This window comes from Phasianus colchicus, chromosome 38 (assembly GCF_987193195.1).
Source record: "Phasianus colchicus chromosome 38, bPhaCol1.hap1.1, whole genome shotgun sequence".
In the NCBI taxonomy this organism is placed as follows: Eukaryota; Metazoa; Chordata; class Aves; order Galliformes; family Phasianidae; genus Phasianus; species Phasianus colchicus.
In genome coordinates, this window is record NC_143473.1 from 2558957 (window position 1) to 2585095 (window position 26139).

General features: G+C 62.3%; 4 protein-coding genes across 10 annotated transcripts; 1 reads left to right on the forward strand and 3 right to left on the reverse strand.

Moving 5' to 3' along the window:
• Window positions 1-726: 726 nt before the first annotated feature.
• On the reverse strand, window positions 727-9333 carry LOC116239775 (atypical kinase COQ8B, mitochondrial-like). Of its 5 annotated transcripts, XM_090129901.1 has the most exons (14): window positions 9270-9333; window positions 8902-8982; window positions 8729-8789; window positions 8135-8212; window positions 7913-8017; window positions 6879-6964; window positions 6152-6292; window positions 5031-5112; window positions 4368-4461; window positions 3295-3436; window positions 3115-3222; window positions 2419-2484; window positions 1804-1890; window positions 727-1104 (listed from the first exon to the last, which is right to left on the reverse strand). In XM_090129901.1, the coding sequence occupies exons 1-14, from the start codon at window positions 9282-9284 to the stop codon at window positions 766-768; spliced, it is 1485 nt and encodes a 494-aa protein (XP_089986027.1). In that variant the 5' UTR covers window positions 9285-9333; the 3' UTR covers window positions 727-765. The 5 variants fall into 5 exon arrangements, with proteins under 5 accessions (XP_089986027.1, XP_089986024.1, XP_089986023.1 ...); XM_090129898.1 differs by having other exon boundaries at window positions 3115-3436; window positions 8729-8783; XM_090129897.1 differs by having other exon boundaries at window positions 3115-3436.
• Window positions 9334-10015: 682 nt separating this feature from the next.
• Window positions 10016-13342, reverse strand: ACTMAP (actin maturation protease). The gene is made up of 7 exons (XM_090129881.1): window positions 12831-13342; window positions 12326-12394; window positions 12101-12225; window positions 11881-12010; window positions 11150-11220; window positions 10286-11016; window positions 10016-10255 (listed from the first exon to the last, which is right to left on the reverse strand). Exons 1-7 carry the CDS (start codon window positions 13340-13342, stop codon window positions 10016-10018), a joined length of 1878 nt encoding a protein of 625 aa, XP_089986007.1.
• Window positions 13343-13358: 16 nt separating this feature from the next.
• Window positions 13359-18336, forward strand: SNRPA (small nuclear ribonucleoprotein polypeptide A). 3 transcript variants are annotated; one of them, XM_090129903.1, is made up of 6 exons: window positions 13359-13430; window positions 13708-13789; window positions 14396-14568; window positions 15656-15805; window positions 16257-16345; window positions 17823-18336. In XM_090129903.1, exons 1-6 carry the CDS (start codon window positions 13359-13361, stop codon window positions 17980-17982), a joined length of 726 nt encoding a protein of 241 aa, XP_089986029.1. In that variant the 3' UTR covers window positions 17983-18336. The 3 variants fall into 3 exon arrangements, with proteins under 3 accessions (XP_089986029.1, XP_089986030.1, XP_089986028.1); XM_090129904.1 differs by having other exon boundaries at window positions 13388-13430; window positions 13713-13789; XM_090129902.1 differs by having other exon boundaries at window positions 13393-13445.
• Window positions 18337-20299: 1963 nt separating this feature from the next.
• Window positions 20300-26134, reverse strand: RAB4B (RAB4B, member RAS oncogene family). Its single transcript, XM_090129896.1, has 8 exons — window positions 25835-26134; window positions 24390-24470; window positions 23701-23815; window positions 22383-22445; window positions 22144-22298; window positions 21426-21521; window positions 20759-20886; window positions 20300-20533 (listed from the first exon to the last, which is right to left on the reverse strand). The coding sequence occupies exons 1-7, from the start codon at window positions 25848-25850 to the stop codon at window positions 20771-20773; spliced, it is 642 nt and encodes a 213-aa protein (XP_089986022.1). The 5' UTR covers window positions 25851-26134; the 3' UTR covers window positions 20300-20533; window positions 20759-20770.
• Window positions 26135-26139: the final 5 nt, after the last annotated feature.

The window sequence follows — 26139 nt, forward strand, 5'->3', positions numbered from 1 at the left end:
TGGGGCTCCCCCCCTCACAACAATTCATCACTCAACGACCACTGAGGAACCATTTATCAAATGGGGGGGGGGGAGGTGGGGGGGCAATGTTTTGGGGTCGACCCCTCCCCACTGTGAGCCCCCCCCCTAAATTTTGGACCCCCCCCATCATTTTGCTCCCCCCCCCGCCCCCCCTATTTCCTGACCCCCGCTTCATTATTTTGAGACCCCCCCCATTAGTTGGGACCCCACCATTATTGGACCCCCCCACGATTTCAGACCCCCCCCCATTTCCTACCCCCCCCCAATTATTTTGTTCCCCCCCCCATCACTTTGGACCCCCCCCCCCCTTTCTTCCCCCCGATAACTTTGGAACCCCCCCCTCCAATTTCCTCCCCCCCCTTATTATGAGTCCCCCCCCTCATTTCGTGCCCCCCCCCCATTTCGGGGTCCCCCCCCCCCACTTTGGGTGCCCCCTCTCATTTCGGGTTTCCCCCTATTTGGGTGCCCCCCCCCCCACTTTAGCTGCCTCCCCCCATTTGGTGCCCCCCCCCCGCCCCCATTTGGGTGCCCCCCCCCCCATTTGGGTGCCCCCCCCTCACTTCGGGTCCCCCCCCATTTGGGCGCCCCCCCCCTATTTGGGTGCCCCCCCCCCTCACTTAGGGAGCCCCCCCTCATTTCGGGTTTCCCCCTATTTGGGTGCCCCCCCCCTCACTTCGGTCCCCCCCCCCATTTGGGCGCCCCCCCCTATTTGGGCGCCCCCCCCCTCACTTAAGGAGCCCCCCCTCATTTCGGGTCCCTCCCACATTTGGTGCCCCCCCCCTCCATTTGGGTGCCCCCCCCCATTTGGGCGCCCCCCCCCCAGTACTTCTCATAGACCTCCTCCAGCATCTCCCTACAGGGGACCCTCCCCCCCAGCTGGGCACAAGTCAGAAGGACCCCCCCCAGTTTGCGATGCAAAGCCAAGGCGGGGGGGGGCGGGGGGGTCAAACGATGCTTCAGCAACGGGGGGAGCAGAGCCCGCAAGCGGGGGGGGGCGCGACCCCCCCCAAAATGATAGGGGGTCCCGGAGGAGAACGGCTCCCCCAGCAGCAGCGCCGCGGCCACGTGAGCCTCTTCCATCTCCTGGGGGGGGCAACAAAATGGGGGGGGGGGAACATATGGGGGGTTACGGGGGGTGGGAAGTCCTATAGAGACCCTATGGACCCCCCCCAATAGGACCCCCCCCAAAAAAGACCCCCCCATTAGGACCCACCTATGGACCCCCCCCATAGGACACCCCCACAGACCCCCCCCCCAAATAAAAGGGGGGGGAACATATGGGGAGTTAAGGGGGGGGGGAAGTCCTATAGAGACCCTATGGACCCCCCCCAATAGGACCCCCCCCAAAAGGGACCCCCCGCCAATAGGACCCCCCCCAAATAGGACCCCCCAAATAGGACCCACCTATGGACCCCCCCATTGGACACCCCCACAGACCCCCCCCCCCAAATAAAAGGGGGGCACATGGGGGGTTACGGGGGGGGAAGTCCTATAAAGACCCTATGGACCCCCCCCAAATAGGAACCCCCCAATAGGACCCCCCCCAAAAAAGACCCCCCCAATAGGACCCACCTATGGACCCCCCCCATAGGACATCCCACAGACCCCCCCCCCCCCAAAAAAGAAACCCTATGGAGCCCCCCCCCCAAAAAAGAAAATCGGGGGGGGGGGACAAAAACGGGGAGGGGGGACACGTGGGGGGGTTAAGGGGGGGGGAACGTCCCATAGGGACCCGTGGGCCCCCCCCCTAAAAGGACCCCCCCCCCCCCCATTGACGCTCACTTTGCATTCCAGCCCGGTGAGGAAGCCGAGGTCACGTGACTTCTGCAGCACCGCCTCGCGGTTCCCATTGGCTGCCGCGCGGACCAGCTGGGGGGGGGGGCGCTTATGGGGTGAGGTGATGGGGGGGGCACTTATGGGGCAGTGATGGGGGGGCAGTGATGGGGGGGCAGTTATGGGGTGAGGTGATGGGGGGGGGCACTTATGGGGCAGTGATGGGGGGGCAGTGATGGGGTGAGGTGATGGGGGGGGCACTTATGGGGCAGTGATGGGGGGGCAGTTATGGGGTGAGGTTATGGGGTGGGGCACTTATGGGGCAGTGATGGGGGGGCAGTGATGGGGCACTTATGGGGTGAGATCACTTATGGGGCAGTGATGGGGGGCCAGTTATGGGGTGAGGTTATGGAGTGGGGAGGTGCTTATGGGGCAGCAATGGGGCACTTATGGGGCAGTGATGGGGTGGGGACACTTATAGGGCACTTATGGGGTGAGGTCACTTATGGGGCAGTGATGGGGCACTTATGGGGCAGTGATGGGGTGGGGGGCAGTTGGGGTGGGGATGCTTATAGGGCACTTATGGGGCGAGGTCACTTATGGGGCACTTATGGGGCGCCGTACCTCGATGTAGTGGTCGGTGAACTGGGGCTCAAAGGAGCAGCACGACCCGAAATCCAGCAGCGTCAGCTGTGGGGCAACGGGGGGCGGCTGTTATGGGGCGGCTGCTATGGGGCGGCTGTGGGGTCTCTGTGGGGTCCCTATGGGGTCCCTATGGGGCTTATATGGGATCTCTCTATAGGTCTCTATTGGGGCAGCTATGAGGTCTCCATGGGGTTTCTATGGAATCCTGTATGGAGTCTCTATGGGGCAGCTATGGGATCTCTATGGGGTCCCTGTGGGATCTCTATGGGGTCCCTATGGGGTCTGTATGGGGTCCCTGTGGGATCTCTATGGGGTCCCTATGGGGTCTGTATGGGGTCCCTGTGGGATCTCTATGGGGTCCCTATGGGGTCCCTATGGGTCCCTGTGGGATCTCTATGGGGTCCCTATGGGGTCTGTATGGGGTCCCTATGGGTCCCTGTGGGTCCCTGTGGGTCCCTGTGGGATCTCTATGGGTCCCTATGGGTCCCTGTGGGTCCCTGTGGGTCCCTGTGGGATCTCTATGGGGTCCCTGTGGGTCCCTATGGGGTCCCTATGGGTCCCTATGTGTCCCTGTGGGTCCCTGTGGGTCCCTGTGGGATCTCTATGGGGTCTCTGTGGGTCCCTATGGGTCCCTGTGGGTCCCTGTGGGTCCCTGTCCCCGTGCGCAGCCCTGACCCGCTGTTGCCGGGGGTCGAAGAGGAAGTTGGCGGCGTTGGCGTCGCTCTGCAGGAAGCGGAACTCGAAGAGCTCCCGCAGGCACAGGCGGAGCAGCAGCGAGCAGAGCTGGGGGCGGAGGTCAGGGGTCAGGGGTCGGGGGTCGGGGGTCGGGGTCCGGGCTCGGAGGCGGGGCCTCACCAGGTCCCGCTGCAGCTGCGGCAGGTCCTGGCAGCGCGATAAAGGCCGGCCCTGCGCCAGCTCCGTGCTCAGCACCCGGCCGGAGCTCAGCTCCGCCACCACGCGCGGAACTCGAAGGGCCGGGTCTGCGGCCAGCAGGCGGCTGGGGGAGGAGGGGGGTCGTATGGGGTCAGACAGGGTGTATGGGGTCATATGGGGTCAGGGGGTTGTGGGGTCATATAGGGTGTATGGGGTCAGGGGGTCATATAGGGTCATATAGGGTCATATAGGGTCATATAGGGTCGTATGAGGTCATATAGGGTGTATGGGGTCATATAGGGTCATATAGGGTGTATGGGGTCATATAGGGCCATATAGGGTCATATAGGGTGTATGGGGTCATATAGGGTCATATAGGGTCATATAGGGTGTATAGGGTCATATAGGGTCATATAGGGTCATATAGGGTGTATGGGGTCAGGGGGTTGTGGGGGGAGTGGGGTCAGATGGGGTCATGGGGGGGTATGGGGTCAGATGGAGGGGTTATGGGGTCAGGTGGGGTCATAGGGGGGGTATGAGGTCATATAGGGTGTATGGGGTCAGGGGGTCGTGGGGGAGTGGGGTCATATATGGTGTATGGGGTCAGGGGGCTGTGGGTTCATATAGGGTGTATGGGGTCAGGTGCGTGGTTATGGGGTCAGGTGGGTGGGTATGGAGTCAGGTGGGGTCAGGTGGGGTAAGATTGGGGGATATGGGGTCTTATGGGGGGGTTATGGGGTCAGGTGGGGTCAGATGGGGGTATGGGGTCAGAGGGGGGGATATGGGGCCATATGGGGGGGTTATGGGGTCAGGCGGGGTCAGATGGGGGTATGGGGTCAGAGGGGGGGATATGGGGTCAGGTAGGTGGGTATGGGGTCAGGTGGGGTCAGATGGGGTAAGATTGGGGGATATGGGGTCTTATGGGGGGGTTATGGGGTCAGATGGGGGGATCTGGGGGGTATGAAGGGATGTAGGGGGTATGGGGTCGCTATGGGGCCGCTATGGGGTCGCTATGGGGCTGCTATGGGGTCGCTGTGGGGCAGCTGTGGGCGCACCGGAAGGCGCTGGCGTTGGCCGCTTCCCTCCTGTAGTCGCACTCCGCCTCCATCTCGGCCTGCAGTGCTCGCAGGGTCTGCTCCGCAAACAGCCCTGGGCGGGGGGGGCGATGTGGGGCAGCGTGTGGGGCGGGAGGATGTGTGGGGCAGGGAGGATGTGTGGGGCAATAGCAGTGGGGCAGGGGGATAGATGTGTGGGGCAGATGTGTGGGGCAGTGAGTGGGGCAGGGGGCAGATGTGTGGGGCAGGGAGGATGTGTGGGGCAGGTGTGTGGGGCAAGGGGACAGATGTGTAGGGCAGTCAGTGGGGCAGGGGGGCAGATGTGTGGGGCGATCTAAGGGGCAGGGGGGCAGATGTGTGGGGCCATCTATGGGGCAGGGGGCAGATGTGTGGGGCCATCTATGGCGCAGCAGGGATATGTGTGGGGCAGATGTGTGGGGCCATCTATGGGGCAGCAAGGAGATGTGTGGGGCAGATGTGTGGGTCCATCTATGGGGCAGGGTGCAGATGTGTGGGTCCATCTATGGGGCGGGGTGCAGATGTGTGGGTCCATCTATGGGGCGGGGTGCAGATATGTGGGGCAGATGTGTGGGTCCATCTATGGGGCGGGGTACAGATGTGTGGGTCCATCTATGGGGCAGGGTGCAGCCGTGTGGGTCTCACCTCGGGGCAGGGCGGCGCTGAGCCGCAGCAGCGCCATCAGATTCGCCACGTCGCTGCGCAGACTGCGAGCAACGCCGGGGTACTGCGGGGGGGGCAGAAATTGGGGGGAGATGGGGGGCGCCGTGGGGCGGGGGGGGGGCAATAAGGGGCGGGGGGGGCAGTAGGGGGGCGGTGGGGGGCAATAGGGGGCGGCGGGGGGCAGTAGGGGATGCTGTGGGGCAATAGGGAGCAGTGTGGGGTGCTATGGGGCAATGGGGGGCAATGGGGGCAATGGGGACCAACAGGGGGCGCTGTGGGGCAGTGGGAGCCAATAGGGACCAATAGGGGGCGGTATGGGGCAGTGGGGGGCAATAAGGGCCAGTAGGGGGCGCTGTGGGGCAATAGGGGGCAATAGGGACCAATAGGGGGCGCTGTGGGGCAGTGGGAGCCAATAGGGGGCAATAGGGACCACTAGGGGGCGGTATGGGGCAGTGGGGTCAATAAGGGCCAGTAGGGGGCGCTGTGGGGCAATAGGGGGCAATAGGGGCCAGTAGGGGGCGCTGTGGGGCAATAGGTGCCAACAGGGGGCGCTGTGGGGCGCTGTGGGGCAATAGGGGGCAATAGGGGGCAGTAAGGGGCAATAGGGGGCAATAGGGGACAATAAGGGCCAGTAGGGGGCGCTGTGGGGCAATAGGGGCCAATAGGGGCCAATAGGGGGCGCAGAAATGGTGGGGATAGAAAGGTCCTGGAAGGTTGCAAACAGGACGGTGGGGATGGAAAGGAGCTGGAAGGTCAGAAACAGAGCGATGGGGACGGGAAGGTCCTGGAAGGTCAAAAGTGAGGCGGTTGGGATAGAAAGGTCCTGAAAAGCTACAAACACAATGGTGGAGTTAGAAAGGTCCTGGAAGATCAGAAATGGGATGGAAAAGGTCCTGGAAGGTAAGAAACAGGAAGATGGGTTTGGAAAGGAGCTGGAAGCAATAGTGGGGATGGAAAGGTCCTGGAAGGTCACGATTGAGACGAGTGGGCGAGAAAGCTCTTGGAAGCTCAGAAACGGGACGAAGGCCATCAAAAGGTCCTGGAAGGTCAAAAGTGGTCCGGCTGAGCAGGAAAGGTCCTGGCAGGGGAACGGCAGCACCCACCTGCACCTTGATGGCGACGGCGGTGCCGTCCGGCAGGGCAGCGCGGTGAACCTGGCCGATGGACGCCGCTGCAAACGGAACCTCCTCGAAACGGCCCAGCCGGCGCCGCCAGCCCGCGCCCAGCTCAGCTTCCAGGACCTTCTGGGGGGGGACGGGGGGGTCAGGGCCCAGATGGGGGGTCGGGACACAAAATGAGGGGGGGTTGGGACCCGAAATGGGGGGTTTTAGACCCAAAATGGGGGTTTTAGACCCAAAATGGGGGCTTTGGGGACCCAAAGTGAGGGGGGTTGAGGGCCCAGCTCAGCTTCCAGGACCTTGTGTGGGGCGGGGGGGGGTCAGACCTAAAACTGGGGGGTTTAGACCCAAAATGAGGGGGGTCCTGGGGGGTGGCTCAGACCCAAAATGGGGGGATTGGGACTCAAAATGGGGGGGTGAGGGCGCAGCTCAGCTTCCAGGACCTTTTGGGGGGGGGAATGGGGGGGGGTCAGAGCCAAAGTGGGGGTTTTTAGACCCCAAATGGGGGTTTTGACCCAAAATGGGGGTTTTTAGACCCAAATTGGGGGTTTTAGACCCAAAATGGGGGTTTTTAGACCCAAAATGGGGGTTTTAGACCCAAGTGGGGGGTTTGAGGGCGCAGCTCAGCTTCCAGGCCTTCCCCAGGGTGTGGCCGGGGCTCAGCCCCAAATCCTGTGTTTTTTGACCCAAAAGGGGGGGGGGGGGGGCGTACGGCTGCCTGCCATCCCGGCATGAAGTCGGCGCCGCTCTGAACGCGCTGGAAAATCCGCTGCAGCTCCGGGCTGAGCAGGGAGGAATCTGGGGGGGGGACAGGAAATCGGGGGGGGGACCCCACAGCCTCCCCACCCCCCAGGACCCCATAGGACCTCCCAGAACCCCCCCAGATCCCCCTACAGCCCCCAGACCCTCTCAGGAGCCCCCAGACCCCCCCACCCCCATAGGACCCCCCCAAAATCCCCCAGACCCCCATAGGACCCCCCCCCAAACCCTCCCAGGACCCCCAGACCCCACCCAGGCCACCCCAGACCACCCCCAAACCCCCTCCCAGACCCCCATAGGACCCACATAGGACCCCAAAACCCCCCAGGACCCCCCCAGATCCCCCTACACCCTCATAGGCTGCTCCAACCCCCCCCCAGCCCCCCCAACTCCCCCCAGACCCCCATAGGATCCCCCCAGCCCCCCTCAAAGCCCCCCAGACCCTCATAGGACCCCCCCAGCCCCCCCAACTCCCCCCCAGCCCCCCCAACCCCCCGCAGACCCCCATAAAACCCCCCCAGGCCCCCAAAGGACCCCCCAAACCCTCCCAGGCCCCCCGCAACCCCCCCCAGACCCTCATAGGACCCCCCCCAATGCCCCCCCAGCCCCCCCAACGCCCCCCAGACCCTCATAGGACCCCCCCAGCCCCCCCAACTCCCCCCAGACCCCCATAGGATCCCCCCAGCCCCCCTCAAAGCCCCCCAGACCCTCATAGGACGCCCCCAGACCCCCCAACTCCCCCCCAGCCCCCCCAACCCCCCGTAGACCCCCATAAAACCCCCCCGGCCCCCCCCCAGGACCCCCCCAGCCCCCCTCAACGCCCCCCAGACCCTCATAGGACCCCCCCAATGCCCCCCCAGCCCCCACAACTCCCCCCAGACCCGCATAGGACCCGTCCAGAACCTCCCAGCCCCCCATAGGACGCCCCCCCAGCCCCCCGCAGACCCCTATAAAACCCCCCCCAGCCCCCCCCCGGCCCCCCCTTACCCTGCATGCTGATCAGCTGCCCCACCTTCAGCGCAGCCCCCCTCACCCTGCACAGCGCGGCCACCAGGCGCTCAGCGTTGGCTTCCGACAGGAGGGGGTGGCCACCTTTTTTTTTTTTTTTTTGGGAGGGGGGGGGGGCACAAAATGAGGACCCGCCCCCTGACCCCCCCCCCCACCCGCCGTATACCCACACACACCCCTGCCAGGACCTTCCAGACTCACCCTGGGGGGGCCGCTCCCCTCTCAGTGCCGCGCGCAGAGCTTCGCTCACAGCCCCCACGCTCAGCCCCACCGCCAGGCCTGGGGGGGGGGGAAAAATGGGGGGGGGGGGGGATTAAATGGGGCGGGGGGGGGCACTGGGGGGGTCCTACGGGGGTCTGAGGGGGTTCTATGGGGGTCTGGGGGGTGTTGGGGGAATCTGCCCCCCCCCCCCATGTCCTTCCTACCCCCATTTTCTGCTGCCCCCCCCCAATTTTGGGTGACCCCCCCTCATGCCCACCCATTCCAACCCCCCCCCCCCATTTTGGGCCCAATTTCTGGGTGCCCCCCCCTTCCAAATCTCCTCCTTTTTGGGGATGCGCCCCCCCCTCAATTTTAGGCTGCCCCCCCCCCATCCCCCACACCTCAGGTTCCCCCCCCCCCCTCGATTCCCCCCGAACTTTGAGGTCCTCCCACCTCCTCCCCCCCCAATAATTTTGGGGACCCCCAACCCCACTTTTTCAGCCACCCCTCCCCACTGTTCGCCCCCCCCCCCCCCAATTTCGGGCTGCCCCCCCCCCCCCCCCGTTTGTCCCCCCCCCCCCCCCCCCCCCATACCTCCAAAGCTCGCCATCCTCCCCAGCCTGGATGTGGGCACTCTCCTCGCCTTCCCCTGCAGCTGTATTATTATTTTTTTTTGGGGGGGGGGGTCACACACACGGACCCCCCCTCAGCTTTAAGTTGATGGGGGGGTCCCTATGCCCCCCCACGACCCCCCCCCCCCAATTTACCTTCTGTTCGGGGGGGTCCCCCCGCGCCGCCCGCGCCCTTTGGATCTCATCTGCTGTCAGCGCCTGGAAGGGGGGGGGCTCCTTTGGGTTGGGGGGGGGGGAGCGGGGGTCCAGAGGTCAAAGTGGAGGGGGTGAAAGGTCAAAGGTCAGGAGGTTTTAAAGGGGGAAACGGGGGCTTAAAAGAAGTCCAAGGGGAGGGGAGGGGGGGTTTGGGGAGGTGAGGGGGTTAAAATGGGGCCTAGGGGTGAAATGCGGGGATGAGGGGGGGCTTCGGGGTGGGAAGGGTCAAAGGTCGTGATCCCTCTGGGGGTCAAAGGTCACCCGCCCTTCTCTCCACTCCCTCCGCTTGCGGTCACGCCGCTGCTCACCCCGCGCCGCGCCATGCCGGTGCTTCCGGGTTTCAGGCCACGCCCACAGCGCCCCGCCGGCCAATGGGTGGGAGGGAGATGGACGACGGTCACGCCCCCTTCCTGTCATCGGCCAATAGGTGGAAGGGGGAGAGAAGCGCCAAGGCACGCCCCCTCCCGATCGCTGTCCAATGGAAGGCGGGGGGAAGATCCTGGCCACGCCCCCTCTCTGTCTCAGACCAATGGGTTGAGGGGAGGGAAGAAGGAGGCCACGCCCCTTCCCGGTTAGTAGCCAATGAGAGGTCCGATAGGCGCGGCTCTCAGCGCCCCATTGATCCCCACTGAACCCCGGCCGCCCCATTGAACCCAACCCCCCCGGCCCCCCCCCAAAAAAATGACACCAGACCACAACCAGGACTCCATAAAACCGCACCTTTATTGCACAGCCCCCAAACGGGGGGAAAAGGGGGAGGGGAGTGGGGGGGTGTAGGGGGAAATGGGGGGTGAGGGGGATATGGGGGAGTTATGGGAAGGGGGGCTTGTGGGGAAATGGGGGGGTCAGGGGTAAGGGGGGGTCATGGGGAATGGGGGGGGTCAGGGGGAATGGGGGGGGTCAGGGGGAAGTGGGGGGGTGGGGAAAGTGGGGGTTATGGAAAGGGGGGAATAGGGGGAATTGGGGGGGGCTGTGGGAAAATGGGGTGGATATGGGGTAAATAAGGGGGGGGGACACGACACCCCACCCCCCCCAGCATCCCCCCCCCACTCCCCTATTCTATGGGGCTGAGCAGCACCGCCCGCCCTCCCAGCCCCCCCAGGACCCCCCCCGGCGGTACGACGTAATCCCCCCCCCGGCGGTGGGGGCTGAGCTCCAGCAGCTGCGCGTTGCTGCCCCACAGGAGCCGATAGGGCCAGGCGTGGCAGCGGGGGCTTTTCCCCTGCTGGGCTACGACCCACAGAGCCCGAACCGGGACCCCCAGAACACGCAGGGGTGGGGGGGGGGACCCCAAATTCGGGGGGGGGGGCAGGGAGTGGGGGGGTCCTGGGGAATGGGGGGACCCCGGGGAATGGGGGGTTAATGGGATGCAGGGGATCCCTGGGTCTGGGGGGGACCCCAAATCATGGGGGGGCTCTGAGTTATGGGGGGGCTCTGAGTTACGGGGGGACTTTGGGTCTGGGGGGGACAGTGGGATATGGGAGACCCCCGGGTTATGGGGAGACCCCAGGACTGGGGAGGACTTTGGGTCTGGGGGGGACGGCGTGTTATGGGGGGGGGGCAGGGAGTGGGGGACACCCAAATTATGGGGGGACCCTGAGTTACGGGGGGAGTGTGGGTCTGGGGGGGGGCCCAAATTATGGGGGGACCCCAGGTTGTGGGGTGACGCTGGGACGTGGGGGACCCCCAAGATATGGGGGACCCCTGTGCCTCGGGTGGAGACCCCCATATCCTGAGGACCCCCCTCCAATTCCGGGCCCCCCCCCACATCCGAGGGTCCCCCCATATCCTGAGGACCCCCCCCCAATTCCGGGGATTCCCCCAACTCCTGCCCTGCCCCCAAAACCCGAGGACACCTCCTTATATCCAGGGTGCCCCCCCCCAATTCCGGGCCTCCCTCCATAACTTGAAGACCCCCCCCCAAATCTAGGTGTCCCCCCCCCAAATTTGGGGGTCCCCCTTTTGGGGTGTGGGGGGGCCGGAACAGATTGGGGATCTCAGCATCCTGCTGCCATCCAGAGCTCAGCGCCGCATCCTTCACCCCCAGCATCACTCCTAAACCATCCAAATTTGGGGGGGGGTCCATGAAAGGGGCGTTCACGGCAAGGGGGGGCACGGTGCCCCCCCCCAGGACCCCAAATGTTGTGGGGTTTTTTTGGGGGGAGGGGGAGAAGACCCCAAAACTGACCAGAGACGACGGCCCAATGCGCTTTGTGGCCGCGGCGTTGGCAGGGCTCGTGGTTGTTGTCCTCATCATAACTGCAGTGTTAAGGGGTGCAACCCAAGGAAGACCCCCCCCAAATTATGGGGACCCCCCCTCATAAGAGAACGCTCTCCGTTAAAAGGAACCCCCCCCAAAAAAAGAGGGACCCAGTATAAAGGCAACCCCCCTTTTCCCCCCCAAATCTGCCACCTGCAGACAGCAGGGATGGCTCCAGGTGAGAGCAGTGGGGACCCAGGTTTTGGGGACCCCCCCAAATAAGGTGATCCCCCCCATAGAAGGAACCCCCCCCCAAAAAGAGGGTCCCCCCAATCAGAAGGGATCCCCCACCCCCACTCCTATAAAGACAGCTTCCCCCCCCCCCAGTTCCTAGGAGATCTCCAAAGATGAACAACCCCCAGATAGAAGGGACCCCCCCCAAATTGTGGGGACAGCCCCCAATAAGAGGACCCCCCCCCAAAAAGAAGAGACCCCCAGCCCCACAACCTCTCCCCCCTCCTGAGCCCCTTCCCCAGACCCCCAATCTCCCCCCCAGCCCCCAAATCCCCCCTCATCACCCCAAATGCCCCCCTCCAGCCCCCCAAATCCCTCCCCAGCCCCCCAGCCACCACTCCCACCCCCTCCAAAGCCCCCAATCTCCCCCCTCAGCCCCCCAAACGCCCCCCCCTCAATAAAAATCCCCCCCCCCCAAAGGATACGGGACGAGCAGCGGCCACCCCTCCATCAGATGCCTCACAATATGGGGGCAGTTCCCCCCCCCGAGCCCCCCCTCCAGCAGCATCGCCCGACACGGGAACAACTCCTCCGCCAAGGCCGCCATATCAGCAGCTACAGGACCACCACCAGGGGGGGAAGGGGGGGGTCAGCACTTTGAGCCCCCCCCCTTTTAATTTGAAGCCCCCCCCCCCAATGAAATACCAGAGAACATCTCCCCCTGCAATGTAAAACCACGATCCAACGCTGTCTGCACCACCTGCGCCAATGTCAGCCCGTGCCCGGGGGCCACCAGGGACCCCCCCATCCACAGGGCCACCAGCCCACACCTGGGGGGGGTTAGGAAATGAGGGGGGGGGGGGTTCATTGAGCCCCCGCCAAGATAAAAAATAGGGAACCCCCCCTTAAAATAGGAAGGGTGGTACTCACTGAGGGCCGTCCTGGAGGAGGGGGGGAGCGGGGCGGTGCACGAGGAGCCATTGGAGGTCGGGGGTGAGGCTGGGGGGGGAGGGGGCAAAAATAAGGGGGGGGTGAAGGGGGGGGGTGGCCCCTACTAATAGGGGGGTGGACCCCAATGTGGGGGATTTCCTAAATAAGAGCGACCCCACTCCAATAGGAGGGACCCCCCTAAGTAAGAGAGGAAACCCCAATGGATGAGACCCCCCCCCCTCAAATAGGAGGGACCAACTGAAGTAGAAGGGGGCACACCAAATAGGAGCCCCGAAAAAAGAGGGACCCCCCCCAAATACGACAGACCCCCCCCCCCAACAGGAGACCCCTCCCCCCAGCAGTGGGAAACCCAAATCCCCCCCATCACCCCCGGACCCAAAGTTCCCCGGAACCTTTCCACACGGCCCCGTTCCCATCCGGAACAAAACACCTCCCCCCCCCCCCCCCCCCCCCAAGACCTCAGACGGCGCTCCGCGCCCCTCACCAATCCCGCCGCCTCCTCAGCAGCTCCCGGATGCCGCCATTTTCCACCTCCGCCGCCGTCCGCTCCAGGGCCGCGCGGAGGTCCCATTTCCGGGCGGGGGGCGGCGGTGGGAGCGGGGGGGGCGGCGGCGGAGGGAGCGGGAGCGGAACGTTCGCTGCCAGGGTCGAGGAGAAGCGGACGGCGGCGAGAAAGCACACTTCCGCCCAAATGCCCGCCCCTTCCGGTTTCGCGCTGAGGAAAGTGGGAAAAAAGGGCGGGGACGACGAGAGATCAGCGCTTTCCATTGGCTGAAAGGTGGTGTTTTCCGCTCTCATCCCCGCCTCTTCCGCTCTCCTGAAGGCTAATCGCACAGCCCTTCCCATTGGCTGAGAGGCGAAGTAACCGCGTTGGGATTGGGCGCAGGAAGATTGAGGGGCGGGCGCAGCGCCGGATGCACTTTCTATTGGCTGAGTAGCGAGAAGGCCGCGTGGGGATTGGGCGCAGGGGGCGGTGGGCGGGCTCAGCGCTTCCATTGGCTGAGAGCCGCCGATGCCGCGCGGGGATTGGACGCCAGAGGCGGAGGGCGGGCACAGCGCGGGAGGCGCGAGCGAAGAGGCGGCGGTGAGGGCTGCGGAGGTCCGGGGGAGAAGGGGGCGGATTTTGGGTGAAAATCGCGGAGTTTTGGGGTTCCGGAAAGGATCGGAGCTTCGGGAAGGATTTCCGGAGCGGCTCAGAGCGTTTTTTGGGGGAAAAATTCAGGATTTGGGGTCTCCGTGGCGGGAATCCCCGCATGGAGGCCTTGGGGGCGGGGAAGGACCCGGATGTCGGGGGCGGGGCCACGGGGAGGGGGCGGGGCTTAAAGGACGCGGTGGTTAACCCTTTCGTGGCCGCTCCCCAGCGCAGAGCAATGGCCGTGCAGGAGGCGCGCCCCAATCACACGATTTACATCAACAACCTGAATGAGAAGATCAAGAAGGATGGTGAGGGCGGGGGGGGGGGCACAGGTCCCAGTATGGGGGCTGGGGGGGGGCACAAGTCCCAGTATGTGGTCATGGGATCCCAGTAAGGGACCTGGGGGGAGTGAGGGATCCCAATATACGGCCATGGGATCCCAGTAAGGGGATCAGAGGCCCCATAAGACCCCCGGACGCCTCCCATGACCTTCCAGGCTGTTTTTGGGGGGGGTCTCCTATTGCCTTCTATCCCATAATTTCATAGGAGGTCCCAGTAAGGGGTGTGGGGGGGGCTTGGGGTCCCATTGGCTGACCTGGGGGGAGGCCATGGGTGACATTGGGTCCCATTGGGTGCCATTGGGTGACCTGGGGGCGACTCATGGGGGGCCCATGGGTGCCATTGGGTGACCTGGGGGGCTTCATGGGGGGCACATGGGTGACATTGGGTCTCAATAGGGGACCTGGGGGGGCCCATGGGTGCCATTGGGTGGCATTGGGTGACCCAGGAAGCACACAAAGCCCCACTCAGAGACCCCATAAGACCCCAAACGCAACCCAGAACCTTTCGGGCCACTCTGGGGGGGTTCGCAGCCCCTCCCCCTTTCACCCGACGCCTCCATCCCATAATTTCAGAGCTGAAGAAGTCTCTGTACGCCATCTTCTCGCAGTTCGGGCAGATCCTGGACATCCTGGTGTCGCGGAGCCTGAAGATGAGGGGGCAGGCCTTCGTCATCTTCAAGGAGATGGGCAGCGCCAGCAACGCGCTGCGCTCCATGCAGGGCTTCCCCTTCTATGACAAGCCCATGGTGAGCCCAAAACGGGGGGAATCCCACCCAAAATGGGGGAATCCCACCCAAAATGGGGCCTTTCTACCCCAAAATGAGGAGAATACTGCCCAAAATGGGGCTTTTCTATACCAAAACAGGGGGAATCCCACCCAAAATGGGGCCTTTCTACCCCAAAATGAGGAGAATCCCACCCAAAATGGGGGAATCCCACCCAAAATGGGGCTTTTCTACCCCAAAATGAGGAGAATACTGCCCAAAATGGGGCTTTTCTACCCCAAAATGGGAGAATTCCACCCAAAATGGGGGAATCCCACCAAAAATGGGGCTTTTCTACCCCAAAATGAGGAGAATCCCACCCAAAATGGGGCCTTTCTACCCCAAAATGAGGAGAATACTGCCCAAAATGGGGCTTTCCTGCCCAAAATGGGGAGAATTCCCCCCAAAATGGGGCTTTTCTATACCAAAACAGGGGGAATCCCACCCAAAATGGGGGAATCCCACCCAAAATGGGGCTTTTCTACCCCAAAATGGTAGAATTCCACCCAAAATGGGGCTTTCCTGTCCCAAAATGAGGTTTTTCTGTCCCCATATGGGGGGAATCCCACCCAAAATGGGGCTTTTCTACCCCAAAATGAGGAGAATCCCACCCAAAATGGGGCCTTTCTACCCCAAAATGAGGAGAATACTGCCCCAAATGGGGCTTTTCTACCCCAAAATGGGGGGAATCCCACCCAAAATGGGGCTTTCCTGCCCCAAATCTGTAATTTCTGCCCCGGTAGATGGAATTTCTCCTTCCCAAAAATGACATTTTTGGCCCCCAAATGGGGCATTTCTATCCCGAAATGCGGGGAATTTGCCCCAAAATTGCCATTTCTGCCCCCAAATCCCCCATTTCTCAGCCCCAAAAATGGACTTTTTTTCCCCCAAACTGACCCCCCCCATTTTACCCCCCAGCCCCAATCCCCCCTATGGTCCCACGTTCCCCCATTCACTCCACCATCGGACCCCCCCTCCTTTTCCCTGTCATCCCCCCATCTGCGACCCCCCCCACGACCCCCCCCCCCAAACTGACCCCCCCATTTGCCCCCCCGTTTTGCCCCCCCAGCGGATCCAATACGCCAAAACAGACTCGGACATCATTGCCAAAATGAAGGGCACGTTTGTGGAGCGGGACCGCAAGAGGGAGAAAAGGAAACCCAAGGGGAGCGAAGCCCCCCCCCCAAAAAAGAACCCCCCCCCGGGGGCGGCCGCGCCGGTAGGGAACCCTCAGGGCACCCAGTATTGGGGGGGGGGCAGTTAATTGGGGGGGTCATAAATGGGGGAGGGGGTCTGAATTGGGGGGGGGGGAGGGGGTCTGAATTGGGGGGAGGGGATCGAATGGGGGTCCTGAATTTTGGGGGGGTGAATTGGGGGGGGTCTGAATTGGATTGGGGGGGGGGGTCATAAAGGTAGGGGGTCCTAAATTTGGGGGGGGGTCCAAATTGGGGGAGAGGGTGGGTCTGAATTTGGGGGGGGGGGTCCTACATTTTTTTGGGGGGTGCAAATTGGGGGGAGGGGTCTAACATTGGGGGTGGTCCGAATTGAGGTGGGGGGGCCATTTTCTTTTTTTCTGGAGGGGGGGGAGGGGAAACCATGGTGGGGCGGGTCGTGTGTACCTCATTAATTATTAACGCCCGCCATTAATTATTAATTGCCCCCCCTCGCAGCTGTCAGAGAACCCCCCCAACCACATCCTGTTCCTCACCAACCTCCCCGAGGAGACCAACGAGCTGATGCTGTCCATGCTGTTCAACCAGTCAGTGCCCCCAAAACTGAGCCCCCCCAAAAACTGAGACCCCCCAAAACTGAGCCCCCCCCAAAAACAGCCCCCCCAAAACTGAGCCCCCCCCAAAACTGAGACCCCCCAAAACTGAGCCCCCCCCAAAAACAGCCCCCCCAAAACTGAGCCCCCCCCAAAACTGAGACCCCCCAAAACTGAGCCCCCCCCCAAAACTGAGCCCCCCCCCAAAAACAGCCCCCCCAAAACTGAGCCCCCCCAAAAACAGCCCCCCAAAAACAGCCCCCCCCAAAACTGACCCCCCCAAAAAACAGCCCCCCCAAAACTGAGCCCCCCCCAAAACAGCCCCCCCAAAACTGAGCCTCTCCCAAAAACAGCCCCCCCAAAACTGAGACCCCAACCTGTAGCTGAGACCCTGCCCCGGAACTGAGCCCTCCCCCATAACTGAGCCCCCCCCATAACTGAGCCCCCCCACCCATAACTGAGAGCCCCACCCCATAACGGAGATTCCTGCCCCACAGATTGCCCCATAGATCTCCCCCTGCCCCGTAACTGAGACCCCCCCGTAACTGAGACCCCCCGTAACTGAGACCCCAACCCATAACTGAGACCCCAACCCGTAACTGAGACCCCAACCTGTAGCTGAGACCCTGCCCCAGAACTGAGCCCTCCCCCATAACTGAGACCCCCCCATAACTGAGACCCCCCCCATAACTGAGAGCCCCACCCCATAACGGAGATCCCTGCCCCACAGATTGCCCCATAGATCCCCCTGCCCCATAACTGAGACCCCCCGCCCATAATTGAGACCCCAACCTGTAACTGACCCCCCCCATAACTGAGAGCCCCGCTCCATAACAGAGATCCCTGCCCCACAGATCGCCCCATAGATCCTCCCCCTGCCCCATAAATGAGCCCCCCCCAAAACTGACTCCCCCACCCCATAACTGAGACCCTCGACCCATAATTGAGCCCCCTGCACCATAACTGACCCCCCCTGCCCCATAGATTGCCCCATAGCCGAGCCCCTGCCCCACAGATTGCCCCATAGATCCCCCCTGCCCCACAACTGAGCCCCGCCATAACTTGGCCCCCACCCCATAATTGAGACCCCACCCCATAACTGAGCCCCCCGCCCCACACATCCCTGTCCTGCCCCACAGATCCCCCCCATCCCACAACCAAGCCCTCCCACCCCACATATCAGCTCTCAGACCCCCAATGTCAGTCCCAGCCCCCCAATCTGCCCCCCCAGACCCCCAAATCCCCCCAGCCCCCAATCTGCCCCCCAACCACCCCCAGCCCCCCATACCCCCCCCAATCTACCCCCATACCCCCCCCACCACCCCGTTATCCCCCCATACCCCCCCAACGCCCCGAAGTCCCCCCACCCACCAGCACGGTGTGGGAGGAGGGGACACCACCGCCCCCCCCCCGATGCCCCCCCCTCATTTTACGCCCCCCCCCCTTATTTTTTCCCCCCTCCCCCCCCCAGGTTCCCGGGTTTCAAGGAGGTGCGCCTGGTTCCCGGCCGCCACGACATCGCCTTCGTGGAGTTTGACACCGAGGTCCAGGCCGGCGCCGCCCGCGACGCCCTGCAGGGCTTCAAAATCACCCAGAGCAACGCCATGAAAATCTCCTTCGCCAAGAAATGAGGGACCCCCCCCCGACCTCGGGACCCCCCCGCACCCCTACGACCCCCCCACATCCAAATAAACCCCCCCAAAATCCCCTTTTAATACCCCTCCCTTCAGGGCTTCGGAATCAGAGCCCAATTCAGACCCCAGGAATGGCCTCAAAGCCCCCCACCCCCCCAGACCCCATTAATGACCTCAACCCCCCCCCATGCATCTGGAGGAACCCCACACAACTACCCCCAATCCCAAGGCCCCCCCCCATAGAAATAACCCCCCCCAAACCCCACTGAAATACACCCCCCCCCCCCCCCAGCAAGGCTTTGGAATCAGAGCCCAATTCAGACCCCAGGAATGGCCTCAAGGCCCCCCACCCCCCCAGACCCCATTAATGACCTCAACCACCCCCCCCCATGCATCTGGAGGACACCCCCCCCCCCACGACCACCCCCCACCCCAAGGCCCCCCCCCCATTGAAATAACCTCCCCAAACCCCACTGAAATACACCCCCCCCCCCCCCCAGCAAGGCTTTGGAATCAGAGCCCAATTCAGACCCCAGGAATGGCCTCAAGGCCCCCCCCCCAAAACCCCATTAATCACCCCAATAATGGGGCTGCCCCCCCCCCCAAAAACCCCATTAATCACCCCAATAATGGGGCTGCCCCCCCCCCCCAGACCCCCATTAATGACCCCAATAATGGGGCTGCCCCCCCCCTCCAGACCCAGACCCCCATTAATGACCCCAATAATGGTGGCTGCCCCCCCCCCAGACCCAGACCCCCATTAATAACCCCAATAATGGTGGCTGCCCCCCCATATTTGGGGGTCTCCGCCCCCTCAGATCCCAATAATGGTGGCTGCCCCCCCCCCAGGACCCCCATTCAAACCCTAGTAATAGTGTCTCCCCCCCATATATGGGGGTCTGCACCCCCCCTCAGACCCCAGTAACACCCCCAATTACCCCCCCCCCATGCATCTATGGGTCTCTGTCGACCCCCCCCATGACCCCCCCCATTAAAATCCCCCCCCCGCTCGTTATCCCCCCCCCAAAGGTAAGTTTGCCCCCCCCATAATGAGAGTGGGTTTGTCCCCATTGCCGCCACCTCAGTGCCCCCCCTTAGGAAATAGGGGGGGGTCTTTGTGGGGGGCGGGGGTGTTTTTTTTTTGGGGGGGGGGCACAAGTAGGGCAGCATTGTACCCAGGGTCTGACATGCAGACATTGCACCTGGAGCTGCGTGGAATAAACCCCCCCCGCTGGGGGCTGCGCTCTGATCCGGTGCTGCTTCACTGGGGGGCTTTTTGTGGGTCCCCCCCCGGAGTTTGGGGGGCGTTGGGATGGGATCGATCCCCCTCAAATCCCATTGGATCTCATTGGAGCACCCTCAAATCCCATTGGATCGTCCCAGATCCCATTGGAGCACCCTCAAATCCCATTGGATCTCATTGGAGCACCCTCAAATCCCATTGGATCGTCCCAGATCCCATTGGAGCACCCTCAAGTCCCATTGGATCCCATTGGATCACCCCAGATCCCATTGGACCACTCCTAAATCCCATTGGATCTCATTGGAGCACCTTCAAATCCCATTGGGTCCCATTGGACTGCTCCTAAATCTCATTAGATCCCATTGGAGCACCTTCAAATCCCATTGGATCGCCCCGGATCCCATTGGATCACCCTCAAGTCCCATTGGATCCCATTGGATCACCCCAGATCCCATTGGGCCGCTCCTAAATCCCATTGGATCCCATTGGAGCACCTTCAAATCCCATTGGATTGCCCCAGATCCCATTCGATCATCCTCAAATCCCATTGGATTCCATTGGATCACCCCGAATCCCATTGGATCCCATTGGATCACCCTCAAATTTCATTGGATCCCACTGGATCGCCCCCAAATCCCATTGGATCCCATCAAATCGCCCCCAAATCCCATTGGATCCCACTGGATCGCCCTCAAATCCCATTGGATGCCATTGGGCTGCCCCCCCCCCCCATCCCCATTTTTTTTTTTTGGGGGGGGGGGCAAAGAAAAAAGCCCACCCAAAGCCCCCCCAAAAATCACTTTTTTGCAGAGTTTTTTTTATTTAATTTTCTTTTTTTTCCTGCCCCCCCCCCCCACCTCCCCCCACCCCACAAAGAGAACAGTTCCCCCCCCCGTGTGCGAGTGCAATAAATAACACAAAGAGAAGCAGAGAAATGTGGGACCCCCCCCCAAAAGAAAAACAAACTCTGCCCCCCCCCCCCCAAATAACCCAACCGACCCCCAGTGCCCCCCCATGGGGCTTTGGGGGGGGGGGGGGGGGAGGGGAGCACTTCCAGTGAAGGCAAACGAAGGGTCCCAACGCGGGGGGGGGTTGGAGTGTGGGACGCCCCCCCCCCCAAATAATAATAATAAAAATAAATGCTTTTTTTTTGGGGGGGGGTTGGGGGGTGAGGATCCCAACTGAATGGGGGGGGGGACGACAACAACGACAATTGTTGCCCCCCCCCTCCCTGCCCCCCTCCCCCATTCAGGGACCCCCACATGGGGGCATGGGGGGGGGGGGCTCCGAGCGAGGCACGTGGTCCTGTGGGGGGGGGGAAAGAAAGGGTTATGGGCGGGGGGGGGCAAAAATGGGGGGGGGCTCACTGTGGGGAGGGGGGTCTCAGTGGGGGGGGGGATCCTAGCAGCTATAATGGGAGCGGGGGGGGGGGGTCTCAATGTGGGGGGGTCTTATTGTGGGGGGGGTCTCATTGCTGGAGGGGGCTGGGCACGTGGGGTCCTAGCAGCTGTAATGGGGGGGGGGTCTCACCGTGGGGGGGTCCTAACAGCCGCACTGGGGCCGGGTTGGGGGCTGCCCCCCCCTCGGCTGCCGCAGCTGCCGCAGCGAAGCGTCGCCATATTGAATCCCTGAGCCCATCCGCTCCGGGTCCAGCTCACCTGGGGGGGGGGAGGTTAATTAATTGGGGGGGGTTAATTAGGGGAAGGGGGGGGGGAACCCAAATGGAGCCTCGGTAATGTAGTCTGTGGGGGGAGGGACAACGCAGCCCCCCCCCCCCTCCTCAAAGTAATGCAACCCATTGAGCTGGGGGGGGGGGGGGGAGAAGCGACCCCAAATCGCCCCTTAAAGACCCCAAACCATGGGGGGACCCCAAATCCCACAGATGGGAATGGGGGGGGGACCCCAAATCCCATAGATGGGAATGGGGGGGGGACCTCAACTCCCCCCTCAGAAACCCAACCTGAGGGGTGGGCGACCCCAAAACTCAGAGATGTAAAGGGGGAAGCCCCAAAGCATCGTTTTAAAGGGTGGGGGACCCCGAACCCCACAGATCAGCGGGGTGAGGACCCAAAACCCATCGAATCCATTCCTTTAAAGGGCAGGGGACCCGCAAACCCACAGCCCTGATGGTGGGGGACCCCAAACCCCGCAGATGAGCGGGGTGGGGGGGTCCCCAAAGCCCAATTCCCCCCCTTACCCGACTCGATCTTATTTAGGATCGTCCTCGCGCATTTTAGGAACGCCTCCTCCACGTTCTCCCCAGTCAGGGCGCTCGTCTCCAGGAACATCAGCTCTGTGGGGCAGCGCTCCGTGACCCCACAGCGACGGCCCCATCAGCGCCCCATAGCAGCGCCCCAATGGCCCCACAAGGGACCCATAAGCGCCCCATAAGCACCCATAAGGGCCCCCCCAGCCCCATAAGCCCCCCAGAAGCACCTCCCCAGCCCTATAAGTGCCCCCTATGTGCCCTCCCAGCCCCATAAGCACACCACAGTGCCCCATAAGTGCCCCCCCAGCCCCATAAGCGCCCTATAAGCCCCCCATAAGCCCCCCCCAAAACCCCCCACCATTCTCCTGTGTAAATCGGGACGCCTCCAGGAAGGTGACTTTGTGTTCCCCATCCGTAAGTCCCCCATAAGTGCCCTCCCAGCCCCATAAATGCTGCATAAGTGCCCCATAAGCACCCTCTCAGCCCCATAAGTGCCCCATAAGTGCCCCCCCAGCCCCACAAGCACCCCATAACCCCCCTCAAGCCCCCCACCGCTCTCCTGCACAAAGCAGGACGCCTCCAGGAAGGTGAGCTCCCGCTCCCATCCATGAGTGCCCCATAAGCACCTCCCCAGCCCCATAAGTGCCCCCCCAGCCCCAGAAGCCCCCCATAAACCCCCTGAGCCCCCCCGGAAGCCCCCCCCCACCGTTCTCCTGCGCGAATCGGGACGCCTCGAGGAAGGTGACCTCCCGCTCCCCATCCAGGTCCTTTTTGTTCCCGCAGAGGATGATGACGATGTTGGGGCTGGCGAGCGTCCGTGCGTCCGTCAGCCAGTGGGTCAAAGCGTTGTAGGTCTCCCTGCTGCCGTTGGGGGTGAAAAAAGGGGATTTTGGGGTCGGGTTGGGTTTTATTTTTGGGGGGGGGGGTTGTAGGGGGGGGGCTGACCTGGTGATGTCGTAAACCAGCAGCGCGCCGGCAGCGCCGCGGTAATAACTGCGAGTCACAGACCTGCGGGGAGGGAGGGGTTAATGGGGGGGGGGCATGAAAAATGGGGGGGGGGACACCAAAAATAGGAGCGGCACGAAATAAGGGGGGGGGGCACGAAAAATGGGGCATTCTGGTGGCTTCTGGGTTGAACAAAACGGCCCCATTTTGCCCCATTTTGGGGACGGACAGAAGGAACCCAAAGCTGGGAGATCCCACAGCAACGCGCTGAGCAAAACGCCCAATTTAGGGCAAAACCGAGGCAAAGCACCCCAAAAATGGGCCATTCTGATGGGAATGGATTGACCAAAATGGGGGTTTTTTGCCCCATTTTTGGGGACGGATGGAAGGAACCCAAAACTGGGAGATCCCAACAGCAGCCAACACGCATTGACCAGAACAGCCCCGTTTTCAATGAGTTCTCACCCAATTTGGACCCAAATTTCACCCAATTTGGACCCAAATGGCCCCAAACCCATCAGACCCCGCCCCCAACGACCCCGAATTGCCCAAATCTGCCGTTTTTGGCCCCATTTTGGGCCACCCCCTCCCACCTGAAGCCCTGCTGCCTGATTGTGGATCTCACCCTATTTGGACCCAAATTTCACCCAATTTCTCCCAATTTTTGGATCCCAGTGACCCCAAGCCCATCAGACCCCGCCCCCAACGACCCCGAATTGCCCAAATCTGTCAGTTTTGGCCCCATTTAGGGCCGCCCCCCCCCCCCCCCCCCGAAGCGCTCCTGCCCAGCTGTGGATTCTCACCGACTTGGACCCAAATTTCACCCGTTTTTCACCCAATTTCTCCCAATTTTTGGACCCCAGTGACTCCAAACCCATCAGACCCCACCCCCAACGACCCCGAATTGCCCAAATCTGCCCTTTTTGGCCCCATTTAGGGCCGCCCTCCCCCCCCCGAAGCGCTCCTGCCCAGCTGTGGATTCTCACCGATTTGGACCCAAATTTCACCCATTTTTGACTCAAATTTCACACAATTTCTCCCAATTTTTGGGCCCCAGTGGCCCCAAACCCATCAGACCCCGCCCCCAACGACCCCGAATTGCCCAAATCTGCTGGTTTTGGCCCCATTTAGGGCCGCCCCCCCCCACCTGAAGCCCTGCTGCCTGCTTGTGGATCTCACCCTATTTGGACCCAAATTTCACCCAATTTCTCCCAATTTTTGGACCCCAGGGACCCCAAACCCATCAGACCCCGCCCCCAACGACCCCGAATTGCCCAAATCTGTCAGTTTTGGCCCCATTTAGGGCCGCCCCCCCCACCTGAAGCGCTCCTGCCCGGCCGTGTCCCAGATCTGCAGCTTGACGGTGCGCCCGCCCACATTCACCACCTTGGAGCCGAATTCCACCCCGATGGTGTGGTTGGAATCCTGCTTGACTGGGGGGGGGAGGTGTTAAAAAACGACCCCCCCCTAATTAATGACCCCCACCCCTTAATTAACACCCCCCCCAATTAACCGCCCCCTTTCCCCATCAAAATTAAAAGCAATTATCTGGGGGGAAAAGGCCCAAACTCCCCCAGTCTGGGTCATTATTTGGGCTTGGGTGAGGTGACACTGCAACCCCCCCTAATTAATGATCCCTAACCCTTAATTAACCCCCCCAAATTAACCAATCCCCCCAATTAAAACCCGTATTTGGGGGGGGAGGGAGAGAGAAAGGCCAAAATTCATTTTATTTGGCTAATTTGGCACTTAATTTGGCTAATTTTCAGCACTTCCCCCCCTCCCCAATTAGCGGCACCGCCCCAATTAGCACCCCTCCCTCCCCGCCAATTAACACCCCCCAACGAGCCCCCCCCCCAATTAATTAGCAGCTCCCCCACTATTTAGCACCCCCCCCCCAGTTATCAGGAGCCCCCCCGTCCCCACCAGCAGGATCACCCTCCCCAATTAGCAACGCCCCCCGTTAATTAGCAGCACCCCCGCTAATTACTGAACTGCCCCGCTCACATTTGCTCTCAATGAAGTGGTGCAGCAGACACGACTTCCCCGTCCCGGCGCTGCCGATCACCAGGAACTTGAACAGGAAATCTGGGGGGGGGTCAGCAGTGGGGCCAGGACCCCATAGGGCCCATAGGGACCCCATAGGGCCCATAGGGAACCCACAGAGCCCATAGAGAACCCATAGAGCCCATAAAGATCCCATAGAGTCCCCACACACCCCATAGGGACCATAGGGACCCCACAGGGCCCATAGGGATCTCATAAGTCCCCATAAAGCCCATGGGGAATCCATAGGGACCAAAGGGACCCCACAGAGCCCATAGAGAACCCATAGAGCCCGTAAAGATCCCATAGAGTCCCCACACACCCCATAGGGACCATAGGGACCCCACAGAGCCCATAGGGATCTCATAAGTCCCCATAAAGCCCATAGGGAACCCATAGGGACCAAAGGGACCCCACAGAGCCCATAGGGAACCCATAGAGCCCATAAAGATCCCATAGAGTCCCCATACACTCCATAGGAACCCCATAGGGACCCCACAGGGACCAAAGGGACCCCATAGAGTCCCCATAGACCCCACAGAGCCCATAAGGAACCCATAGGGACCAAAGCGACCCCACAGGGAGCCATGTAGCCCCATAGAGCCCACAGAGTCCCCATAAGGACCCCACAGAGTCCCTATAGGAACCCCACAGACCCCATAGAGCCCATAGGAAACCCACAGGGACCAAAGGGAACCCACAGGGACCCCACAGAGAGCCATACAGCCCCATAGAGAACATAGAGACCCCATAGAGACCCCATAGAGCCCATAGGGTCCCCATAGGGATTCCCAACCCCACACAGAAACCCACAAGGCCTATGAGGACCCCACAGAGACCCCATAAAGCCCATAGAGTCCATAGGGACCCACACAGCCCCATAGACCCCATAAACCCCGTAGGGACCCCATAGACTCCATAGAGACCTCCACAGCCCCATAGAGCCCTCAAGGACCCCAGAGAGCGCATAGGGACCCACACAGCCCCACAGACCCCATAGGGACCCCACAGGGACCCCATAGCGACCCACACAGCCCCACAGACCCCATAGAGACCCCATAGGGATCCACAGAGCCCCATATAGCCCACAAAGACCCCATAGAGATCCCATAGAGACCCCATAAAGCCCAGAGACCCCATAGGGACCCACACAGCCCCATATAGCCCACAAGGACCTCATAGAGACCCCATGAAGCCCAGAGACCCCATAGGGACCCACACAGCCCCACAGACCCCATAGGGACCCCATAGAGCCCACAGGGGCCCCCCAGAGCCCCTACAGACCCCACCGGCCCCCTCAGGGCCCCCTGCAAACCCCACAGGAGCGCCCCCAGCCGCCCCCCACGCGGCCCTACAGCCGTGCCCGCCCCATAGGCCCCCCAGGCCCCCCGGCGCCCCCCGCCCACCGTAGGTTTCGGACATGGCTGTGGGGCCGCCGGGCGCTGCCGCCGCCGGGCAGTGCGGAAGCGGAGCGGACACAATATGGCGGCGCCCGGCAAAGCCGCTTCCGGCTTTAGTGCGCCTGCGTGACAGGAAGTGCCAGGAGAAGGGTGGGCTTAAGGTGCGATGGAGCTCTGCGATTGGCTCAAAGGCGACCGAGGGGCGGGGTCATACGTAGTGTGGGCGTGGCTAGAAGGAGGGGGCGGGGCCAACAGCGCCCTACCTTGGAGAATGCCCCGCCCCCACCCCGTGGATGCACCGCGATCTGTGG

What these genes read in the sequence shown, in the direction of transcription:
- LOC116239775 (XM_090129897.1), bottom strand. An exon ending in GCAGCTGATCAGCATGCAGG is followed by an intron (nt 6,965 to 7,912) that starts GTAAGGGGGGGC and finishes TCCCCCCCCCAG; the next exon opens with ATTCCTCCCTGCTCAGCCCG. An exon ending in TCACCGGGCTGGAATGCAAA is followed by an intron (nt 1,105 to 1,803) that starts GTGAGCGTCAAT and finishes TGCCCCCCCCAG; the next exon opens with GAGATGGAAGAGGCTCACGT.
- ACTMAP (XM_090129881.1), bottom strand. Translation starts at nt 13,342, where the DNA reads ATGGAAGCGCTGAGCCCGCCCACCGCCCCCTGCGCCCAATCCCCACGC. An exon ending in CTGAGGAGGCGGCGGGATTG is followed by an intron (nt 12,395 to 12,830) that starts GTGAGGGGCGCG and finishes CTCCCCCCCCAG; the next exon opens with CCTCACCCCCGACCTCCAAT. An exon ending in GGTCCCCCCATTCCCCAGGA is followed by an intron (nt 10,256 to 10,285) that starts CCCCCCCACTCC and finishes CCCCCCCCGAAT; the next exon opens with TTGGGGTCCCCCCCCCCACC.
- SNRPA (XM_090129903.1), top strand. Translation starts at nt 13,359, where the DNA reads ATGCCGCGCGGGGATTGGACGCCAGAGGCGGAGGGCGGGCACAGCGCG. An exon ending in CCTTCTATGACAAGCCCATG is followed by an intron (nt 14,569 to 15,655) that starts GTGAGCCCAAAA and finishes TTGCCCCCCCAG; the next exon opens with CGGATCCAATACGCCAAAAC. An exon ending in CCCCGGGGGCGGCCGCGCCG is followed by an intron (nt 15,806 to 16,256) that starts GTAGGGAACCCT and finishes CCCCCCTCGCAG; the next exon opens with CTGTCAGAGAACCCCCCCAA.
- RAB4B (XM_090129896.1), bottom strand. An exon ending in GCCGGGCAGGAGCGCTTCAG is followed by an intron (nt 22,446 to 23,700) that starts GTGGGGGGGGCG and finishes CCCTCCCCGCAG; the next exon opens with GTCTGTGACTCGCAGTTATT. An exon ending in CCTAAATAAGATCGAGTCGG is followed by an intron (nt 20,887 to 21,425) that starts GTAAGGGGGGGA and finishes CCCCCCCCCCAG; the next exon opens with GTGAGCTGGACCCGGAGCGG.